Source organism: Diplotaxodon limnothrissa, linkage group LG20 (assembly GCF_057381915.1).
Source record: "Diplotaxodon limnothrissa isolate DT_005_m linkage group LG20, D_limnothrissa_male_GT1.1, whole genome shotgun sequence".
Taxonomy (NCBI): Eukaryota; Metazoa; Chordata; class Actinopteri; order Cichliformes; family Cichlidae; genus Diplotaxodon; species Diplotaxodon limnothrissa.
The window spans coordinates 5,384,662-5,395,088 of NC_140615.1; the positions used below are offsets into that span (position 1 = coordinate 5,384,662).

The following is a 10,427-nucleotide window of genomic DNA, read 5'->3' on the forward strand; positions in this document are numbered from 1 at the left end:
GACATATACGGGCAAGTCTTAGACAAGAAACACTATCAGGACGATTAAATTAATGGTACATCTCACTTAAAGCTCATGTAAGTCCACATGAAAACTATAAAGAATAACTTGTGTGATCTCAAATGTTCTGCAAATACCACGTTTACTTCTGGCACTTACACTTCTGTGTCTTTAGGGCAACTAGTAAAATTTAATTTCACATGTTTTTTGCATTTGTAAGCTCTGAAAAACTCTTTCTTGTGTAGTGTAACCTACAAAGATGAACGCCTAGTGGCGAAAAACAAACAGGAGCTACCGGATGGCATTTCCTCCACTTTGAGCCCTGCTGTTAAGCAGCGCCCCCCTTCGTCGGGGATCACGTGTTGTCAGCTCCAAGTCAGCAAAGTTGTTGGAAAAGTTTTGACAAGACCAAGGATCTTCGACGCAGCTGCAAAGAGACCAGGATCGGCGATTCATAACCGCTCCTAAACTCTGATTTTGAGTCTGGGGAAACAATGGAATCCGTTGCGCAGGTAAACGCGCTACAGGAAGAGTTTAGCAGTTAATGACGTATATCTGATGAATGGACACTTTTGAGCAAACACTCCTATTTACGCCCGACCCTCCTCGGCAGTGCAACTCCGTCTTTCTCACGCTGTGTCTTTATTTTCGATTAGAAAGTGATGACTTCGGGATTCAGTCTTGACTTTGGACCTCTTAAAGAGCCTTTGGCATTCATCCGTTTGCTAGAATGGGTAAGTTTTTTCTTCACTTTTCTTTTTTTTGCTTTCTTTCCTTTTACTTTTTACCATATGGCCTGTATGGCGGGGTGTGCTTTGCGTAGGAAGCCTCCTTGGCTGCAAAACTACTTCATAACTTGATTGTGTTATTTGTCTTGTGACCCACTGCTACGCCCAGATAAGCCATCCAATTCATCATTTGAGCTGTAGCACTGTTATAAATACGGCATGCAGTTGCACTCGAGTCAAGATGCCTTCCTATAATAGGCCTTTATGCGGCTCAAACCAAAAACCAACGTGTAGCAGGCAGGATGTTCAGTGTTCTGCACGCCAGAGGGTTTACAGTATAGGGTCCGATTAACATGCGTAGCCGCATAAAACCAAATTTTATTTCATATGTGCAGGTTGATATTCATTTCTGCGCTTCCAGCTACTGGATAAAGCATTCTGGCAGCATTGCATGACTTTAAGACCGGATTTTGCTACTCTGTACAGCTGTCACCCTGATAGTTTTGTGTAAGACTTCCTGTCTTACACAAAACCAAACCAAAAAAAAAGTTAATTGCATAAAATCTGGAAGGAAGTGTGGGTACATTTGTGTGACAGTTATGTTCAGCACTCTATCCTGAGCACCTAATTTGTATCCCTTTATCTTATATATTCGTGTGTGTGTGTGTGTGTGTGTGGGTGCAGGTCTTCTCCATATTTGCCTTTGCTACAACCGGAGGTTACAGTGGCTCATCCAGCATCAATGTCAAATGCAACGGAACAGAAAATAAAGAAATAACAGCAAACTTTAACTACCCATTCAGGTGCCAAAACAAACAGTGCCACACCTCAGATTCCAGTTTACCGGAAAGTGTGTTTTCTTTAACGATTGTCATAATTTCTAATGCGTTCTTTGTGTGTACACAGGTTGATGGATCATCCCTACGCTGTCCCTAACTGTAATGGAACATCCACTAATTACTTTCTGACTGGAGACCACTCATCCTCTGCGCAGTTTTATGTCTGTATTGGTGTGTTTGCGTTCCTCTACAGCACCGCCACGCTAATCATCTATTTGTGTTACAACCACTTGTACAGGGAACCTAGTCGGGGCCCAATCCTGGTAGGTTTGACTGGATTCACTCTATTTCTCTGTTGTTTTGGCTTAGCTAGGTCGTCCTCCAAACAGCTCACAGGTCAAGATGACATTACAAAACGACCAATTTAAAGCAAATTTGAAGTAAGGACATATTTTATGATTTGTAATTATTCACTTTAGTGATGCAGGAGAGCAGAGATAACGAGATGTCCACTCTCAAGTTTGAGGATTTAACAGAGATATGAAAATGAAAAACTGGGGAGGGCGTGGTTTCCAAGCAGCTGGACACTGCTCTGTTCTCTGCTGAAAACATTTCAGTTGGGTCTCCTTGTGGGTTTTGTAGTGACATGTATTTTTTGCTGCTCAATAAGGACCTGGGGTTGACTGCAGTGTTCGCCTTCCTGTGGTTGGTATCATCTTCTGCTTGGGGTAAAGGTTTGTCTGATGTCAAGAGGGCTACCGATCCTACATTCTTGCGGACTCTTATTGACGTTTGCAAAGGTGGCGTGAACACGTGCGCAACGGGGGCTCTGCCTTCCATGGGTCGATTGAATGCCTCTGTGGTAAGCTTTATGCAATTTATTTTAAGTAATAAGCCTTAAATGGATAATTATCCTTGCTTTTTTTAAAATTACCCATGTACAGTTTTGACTTCTTCTGTTTTATTTTTCGGCAGGTATTTGGTTTTCTTAACCTCATCTTGTGGGGAGGCAACTGCTGGTTTATTTACAAGGAAACGCCTTTCCACAAATCGGCCAACCCACCTGCAAATGTGGAGGGGTGACCGAAGCCATTCTAACTACACAGCCACGTCATTTTAAAATAGTCTAACATGTAGTGCTCCTACACAAATGCTTTTGGTTAGGACTGCAAAAGGAAAAATACTATTCTACGTATAACAAATGTATTTCAAACTGACTGCTCTTTTTTTTTTGCAGTATTAATTTCAGATCTGGATTTTCTCTCAAGCACATTTTACAAAGAACATTTTTATATCTATGCATCAAATATGAAGGGCCCCTTATTTCTAATGAGACTATGGATGTGCAGTATTTTGTAACCATACATTCTGCATTCAGAAATTTTTTTTTAAAGGCTCAGGGCTGTTGAGTGTATGAAGTGCAAGAAACCTAACAAATAAAATATAGTTTAAGTGCATTGATTCTTAACACAACTGTAGACTGTGGATACGAATTTCAGCACAATCTTTATTATAAAGGCCTGAAAATATAGAGTTTCGAAAAATTCATTAAAAAAGTAGCCAGTGTGAGATTGTTTAAAGTGGGTCAGAGTCCCGTTTAATCTTTTTTGTTATTACGCCTCATCATCTCTTCACGTCAGGCTGATTTCACTTGTTTAGACTAACGGCTAAATATTTTGTTGTATGTGATGCCTCTGTTCATTAGGAACATGCCAACTCTTTAGGAATTTCACATTTCTCACGATTGCTTGGAATTATAAGATATTTATTGGGCGCTTCTCCCAATAGGACTTGCATTTTTCTGTTTCTAGATCTTTCTAAATCAAGGAGTGTGTTTAAATTGAGGAGTTTGTATTAAAATTACATTGTTCAATACACTATTTCAGTAATGTTGTCAACCCTCTTGTGTGAGCTTAGCTACTCATTGGTTCTTTTATTGTTTTGTTTTTTTCTTAAATGGTTGACTAATCTCTTGCCTGTTTTCAGTAATTGTATATTTCTTATCTCTCTTTTGCGAGGCTTCTACCTCCTCTTTGTTATAAGGGAATGCAAGCCATCTGCCTTAATTTCCACCACTCTTATGATTTCCTACTTTTTGTGAGCGGGCTTGATTCCCAGTTTCCAGCTTTATCAATCAAATTGTTGTTAAAATGCTACAGAAGAGAATGGAGTCTGTGGTCGAATACAGAAAGAAATTGTGTGGACATGAAATGTCTTGCTTGATTAAAAGAAAGAACCATATTTGTTGTCAGATCAGTTTTTTATGCCTGTTATTTCAGTGGCAGCACATATTGCATAACATGTTTGTAAGGCGGGTACACTGGAGTTCAGGTCTTACACACATTAAGGGTTACGTGTGTAATGGTTGAGCCCCACTTAAAAATTTTACAACCTGTGTAGACCTGATACCTGACCTTTGCTGAGCTTCATCACTGCATAAAGTGCAGAATATTTTTGAACTCAAAAACACAGCGTGTATATGTTTAATTTGTTTTACTGGAACACTTTTATGGTTTGCACAGTTGTTCAGACACAAAAAAAGCATATGACCAGCTTTGTGAAATTGCTGTGGAGCCATTTTTCGTCGAACTACAGCGCTGCAGAATAAGTTAAACTTTTACTACTAAACTAATATATATATATATATATATATATATATATATATATATATATATATACACAGTATTTATTTAAAATAGGTAATATAAAGCGATGCAAAATCTCAAATTTTGTACTTTTATAATAAAAACTCTGGCAATATATGAGTAAACATGGATCAGCACGGTCACGAGCTTCGTGAACTGCGCGTGAACTGGCGAATCGTGAGCGCGCAAGAGCTGCAATGGCCGCTTTGGATCGGCGAAATCCTAATCTCGACGACTTTGTCGGATTAAACTGGAGCTGTTGGGTAGACAGAGTGAATGTTTTATCATCTGACGGTGAGTCGTGCACCCCAGCTCCAGACCTGATTCCCAGCACGTCATAACGTCAGCATCCGACGATTTGTTTCGTTTTTTGGTACTTAAACACACACAGCGACACAAGGCACGACCCAAACAAAAGACGCGCTGGGTCCTAGTGCAGCGAGCTTTCGTCGTTTGTTGACAACCTATGAGCACAAATGGAAAGAATTTCCTCCTTATTCTGTTATGTGGTGAAAACAGAATGTTAAAGTCTTACTGAAAGACGCGGTTTGTTTTGGATCAGAGACAAGAGCATTAATTTAGTTGAAAATTTGCTCAACTTAAAGCTTTTACAGCAAAAGTGACTGTAATCAGTTGGCAATAGCTGTGGATGAATAATTCAAACTGACGCGTGAAACCCTCTCATGTGTGATATGCATCTGTTACTGTATAACCAAATAAACCCGTTTGTGGCAAGAAGATACTAGAATTTAGTATTTCATGCTCACGGGTTTGCTTTGCCTGCAGCTGGGTCTAAGGTTGAAGATGACGAGTATGGGATGAACTGCTCAGAGACCATGACGCTCGGAAAAGAAGGTGAGGACTGTGACTGGGCGCATTCAGTTAGAAATTTGCTTACAATCGTCACGGACATGAACGTCGTGGTTATTTGTGGATTTTAATAATTTCTTTGAACTTTTGCTTTTCCGGGGTGTAATGATTGTACAGCATACATCTTAAATGACTTTAAAAAAAACAAGAATTGGATGTACATGTTTGAATTTATTTTGGATTTTTTTTCTCATCCACACAGGGTTGAAATAATAGGCTCAAATGTAGACATACAGTAACTTACATTTTTAATAAGTGTTGCTGAAGTTTTTACGGTATCTTTTAACTTGACAAGGCCAAGGCTTATTAACTTCTTGTTAGTGATCATGATTAATTACAACTGGTAGATTTGCTTGACATCACTCATTGGCTTAAGCGATACTGACTGCAATAGGAGTGTTTAAAGAACTCAGTGAAGATCTAAGAAGGAGAAACCACCAAGGCTCAAGCTTGTCATGCATTGGAAACTCCTGGAGCACCAATGTCACTATGTTTACATTGCATTGGTACGAGAAGGTGCCTGGTCCAAAGCTGACGGCTTCAAACTCGACTGAAATTTGCAGCCGCCTGCATGGACAACCCATATGCCTTCTGCACAAAGGTTTCATGGTCACGTGAGACAAAGATTGAGTTATTTGGCCACAATGAAAATTGGTATGTTTGGAGAAGTAAAGGTAAGACTTTAAAACATAAGAACATTGTACCTATTGTTAAGCATGGTGGTGGTAGCATCATGTGGCACTGGTACAATTCACAGAAAGAGGACTAGCTTCAAATTCTTCAACTCCACGTCAATTCAGCAGCTAGCTGGTTGAAACTTGGATGGGTGTTCCAGCAGGAAAATGATCCCAGGTGCACATCAGAGCTGGTTTTAAAATGGATAAACCAAGTTCACTTTAAGCTTCTGGATTGGCCTTCCTGAAACTCAGACCATGGCTGTGTTGAGCCCGTATTTATACTTCTGACCCTGTGTGCTTTAGAACATTTCCAAAATAAATTCAAACTTGTGCACCTAATTCTTGTTTTTTAAAGCCAGTAAAGATGTTTGCTGTACAATCATCCACCCTGGAAAAAAGAACAGTTCAAAGAAATAATCGAAAGCCGCAAATGACATTCACATCATGTTGTCATGAGTGTATGTAAACATCTGACCATAAATGTACCTAATTTTGTCTCTCCTTCTTTTTCTTCTCTATAGATATGCACATATATGGCCACTGCCCAGCACACGATGATTTTTATTTGGTGGTGTGCAGCCAGTGTGGTCAGGTGGTGAAACCTCAAGCCTTTGAGAGGCACTGTGAAAGGTTGCATGGTTCTGTTACAAAGATATGTAACCCGCCATCCGCTGTGGCGCCTCAGCAGCTAAATTGCTCCAGCCTCGGTCTTTCTAATAATTCTTCCTCTATGGAAAGGAAGAAGGAAGGCAGATGTCAAAAGGGCGGCACCTCATCTGCAACCTCACCTGCCCAACAGCACAAGTCTACAAAGACCCACAAATATATAGTGAGGTACTGTTTACGAGTGCCCGTTCAAGAATTAGTAGTCAATGCTAAAATTAACAGATTAATTGTTATTGGAGAACTCTTCCCTGCTCTTCCTGGAGATGTAGGCAAAAACACATTTACATCTTCTAGTTTATATCTTGCATAAATATCAGTGTTGTCTCTCGTGTAAGTCTGAATATCATGAATCTAATAAGTTAATTCTAAGCTCATTTTAAACTTCTTTCTGTAGTTTATCTTCTGTGAAGTTCCCTGAGGAAAACCCTCACTCGTCCTCCATGCCTTGCCTTCCTCCATTCCATTCAGCACCCCTGCCCCCTGACGACTGTTCCACCTCCACTCTGTTAGAGAAATCCTCTGTGCAGAAGTTGACAGCTGGACAGTCCACTGAGTCTCACTGTCCTCAGCGGGGCATAAGAACCTACAGCCGGATTTACAAAAACATCCACAGTAAGTCAGCTTTTTCCCCCCAACTTTTGTCTATTACTTCCCCTGCTGCTTTCTAGGAAGTCTGCCCACTTAGTGTGTTAACTTGGGCTTAATGTGTTGTACATCAGTATTTGCATTTTTAAGTAACAGCCTGCATGGATCCTCCTGACAAGTCCTGCTGTTGCTGACTGACCTTTGTGTTTGTGCTTTTCTCCACATAGAAAAAGAATGTGATCTGAATAAACACGGCAGAGTTTTGGACCCCGAAAGGAAGACGCTGTGCAACAGGGAGCTAATGTGCAATGTAAACTCTCAGTACATTGTCATGGCACATTGCCCAGAGTTGTTATCATTTACTTATTGTAGTTAACTGTATAAAAGTTTGGAAATTGCATCTTTTATTATTTCATACAAAACCAAACTATGTCACTTTTTCCTTTTCTCTTTTGCACTGCTCTCTCACGGTTCTTTCTTTCATAGGCTGATTCAGTCAAGCATCAGCAGAAAGTGTTGGGAGAGACTAAGACCACTGATCAGAGAACTACCTCAGCTACAGATCAAGATATGGAGAAGCTTCGTGATGAATCAAAATACAAAAAGAAACATGTGGAAGCTGACGGGGAAAAAATAACAAATAAAGACAGCAACAACTGCCACATTCAAGGGTATGAGTCTTAGTGTATACCTTAGCAGATTATTGCAGTAAATTAAGTATTTCTTTCAGTTATATAAGAAAGCAACATACTACTGCATACTCAGCGTCGTACGGTGATGCAGGATAATTGCAAATTGTTGAGCTGCAGTTCTCCCATTGTAGTTCAGTCTGTGTTAGTCCACGCTATAATGAGCTTTCCTCCATTACGAGTAAAAAAAACCCCAAAAACACTTTGAATGGAAATCTTGAGGATTACCAGACAGATGTTACAGTCCTGATAAGTATGCATCGTCTTTTGCATATCTGCATATTTATTTTATCACATGAAACTGATGTAGGTTTTTTATTTTAATGTTTTTTTGTGGGCCATGCGCTAGCTGTCACAACAGTCTCACGTTTGCATTACTTTGCCTTCACACAGGTCCAGGAATCCATCAGGAAGCTCTCCCGAGGAGGAGGGTAACGGCACTGTGGAAGCGGAAGTGCAACCTCCGTACCCGTTCACCTTGTCAAGTGACGACAGTGAAGAAGATGAGCAGGATGAAGCCACAGACCTACCTGCTACACCCTGGCACCCCAAACCTCTTGGGGTGAGGGCGAGATATACAAAATGCACAGCAGCTGGTTGATGGGAAGGTTGTTACGTTAAAAAAAATCTTTAATGACTGTTTTCAGAGGGGCTGTGTGATAATCTTTCTAATATAGCATAAAATCCATGTTATATTTCTCAAAACAAAAAAGGGTGGTGTGGATGTTTATGTACTTTCAATTCTTTTTAAAGATGTTAACGGTGGAAATTTACACATTGCTTTCATGCAGCTATGCACTTTTGGATGTCGCACGCTCGGTTGCAGCATCTTCACATTTGATCGGCGTTTGCACCACCTGCGCTTTGCACTCAGTGCCATGTTGGAGCGCCATGTCAGCACACACTTGTGGAAGTGAGTATTACTGTTTTTTAAATGGCACCCATTTGCCCAAAACAAGTTGAAGAAAAGACCTGCTGACTGAGCTTAAAAGACAACTATCCACAATATGCAAGAGCCTCCACTGAACTAGACACTGAAATCGCTACAGGGAGGAGGTCTACTGTGGATGGCCTCAGCTACTCCCTGGTAATTGTCTAAATAACAGAAACATCAGCTTTTTTTTTTCTTTTCTATTTCCTACCTTTGCTGACGGGTTGAAAAACATCTGTTTGCACTGCATGTCTTCACTTATATTACAAAGAAAAGCCTTGATGCCTGCCGTGAGGCTCATTTGCAGCTTCATAGCTTTGGATGCTTTAATGCTCAAAGAACACACTGTTTCAAATCCTTCATCTTGATGCAAACCCCCACCAACCGCATCCTCTGCTTTTTAACCACAACCATGTTGGTTACATTTATAAATAACACCCCTGACAAAACTCAGAAGACTGGAACACAAAACCATACCTGGAACAACAATGCCATGGTATCCGTCAGCATTACAATTTTGCCATTGGTCTGGCATAAGGGCATAAGCTAACACCAATGTTTGCCACAATATAAAGAAACATCTCTTTTTGTGTGTGATGTGATTTTGCCCGATTGTGCCATATTTACAGTACAAAATTTTAATTTTAGCATTGCAGCGCAGTGAGGTGAAAATAACTCGTGACAGCTGGTTTCCATGAGTATTATTGGACTGTGTTTCTTTTTGAAGTCTAGTACTAGAAACAGTTCAGACCTTAAGCCTGCAGATGTCAAAGCAATCACAGCTAACATCTTGAGGCCGCTGTTTAATTTATCTAATAACAAAATGAGGCTTCAGCTAATAGTGCAGAAAACTCATGGTAAGTGAATCTGCCTTTGAGTTTTATTTTATTGGAATTACCTTCACTTTTTTTTTTCTTTTACTTGCAGGAAAATGCCTAAAGTATCATCAGGTCTCAGGTCACACTCCCACAGCCTTGAGTCTACCTCACTGGTACAGTTTGAAAACAATCCTTGTCAGCCAAACTCTTACAGTATTAAACCGCCTTATCCTACCACGTCTGCAAGTGTCGGGTCAGGGAGAGTGTGTAGTCCCAGCAAAGCTCAGCTTATAGAGGTGGAACTTATGCAAGATGCAAGCGCAGCACAGAAAGCTGTCAAGAAGTTACAAAGCAGTGAGATCAAAGCCTCCAGATACATCAGGGATCCCTTATTTCATCAGAAGGGCCAGCCTCAGCGACCAGACAGTGCTACCTTCTCAAATGGAAAAAAGCCACGAGAGTCTACGAAGAGACAGTCAGATGTGAAGAAGTGTCGCCCTTTGCCTGTACCAAATCAACGCTCTCCCCGCAGCAAAGGGAAGCTCCCAGGCGATCAGCAGAAAGTGGTGGCCTATGACCACATGAGTGTTGCTCAGAAACGCAAAAGCAGCAGCGAGTTACTAACCTGAACTTCTTCACTTTCAACGATCTCTAAGTTGAAATGTTTGTCCCATTCTTCCTGCTCCAGCTTTGCCTTCTGGAAGGGAGAAAATATCCAACATGTACTTACATAAAGGTTTGACAAAAAGCTCGACCCCTAAACACAGTATTGCTTTTATCTTATATTCTGAATCCATTCCTCTTTTTTTTATTTTAAAGTCATGAATGGACAGTACGTCTTCTTCATTTTAATTTGAATGTGATGTAACAACAGTAAACGTGTTTGGTAAGTGACAGTTGCTGTTTACATCTCAGCTTTTCAGCCAAACAAGAGGCCAGTCTTAAAACGACCACTTGGAGATGAAGCGGTGCAGGACAGCTGGTACCAGCATAGTATGAGTGTGTGAATGTGTGTGTGGTTTTTGTCTTTTGTGTATAT

General features: G+C 40.6%; 2 protein-coding genes across 2 annotated transcripts; both read left to right on the forward strand.

The window, feature by feature from the left end:
* Positions 1–350: 350 nt before the first annotated feature.
* Positions 351–3,740, forward strand: sypl2b (synaptophysin-like 2b). Its single transcript, XM_085344073.1, has 6 exons — positions 351–512; positions 657–734; positions 1,413–1,531; positions 1,635–1,830; positions 2,178–2,369; positions 2,483–3,740. The coding sequence occupies exons 1-6, from the start codon at positions 495–497 to the stop codon at positions 2,588–2,590; spliced, it is 711 nt and encodes a 236-aa protein (XP_085200199.1). The 5' UTR covers positions 351–494; the 3' UTR covers positions 2,591–3,740.
* A 609-nt stretch (positions 3,741–4,349) lies between these two features.
* Positions 4,350–10,179, forward strand: atxn7l2b (ataxin 7-like 2b). Its single transcript, XM_085345154.1, has 9 exons — positions 4,350–4,446; positions 4,939–5,007; positions 6,221–6,533; positions 6,760–6,977; positions 7,178–7,260; positions 7,437–7,621; positions 8,033–8,201; positions 8,431–8,552; positions 9,498–10,179. Exons 1-9 carry the CDS (start codon positions 4,350–4,352, stop codon positions 10,015–10,017), a joined length of 1,776 nt encoding a protein of 591 aa, XP_085201280.1. The 3' UTR covers positions 10,018–10,179.
* Positions 10,180–10,427: the final 248 nt, after the last annotated feature.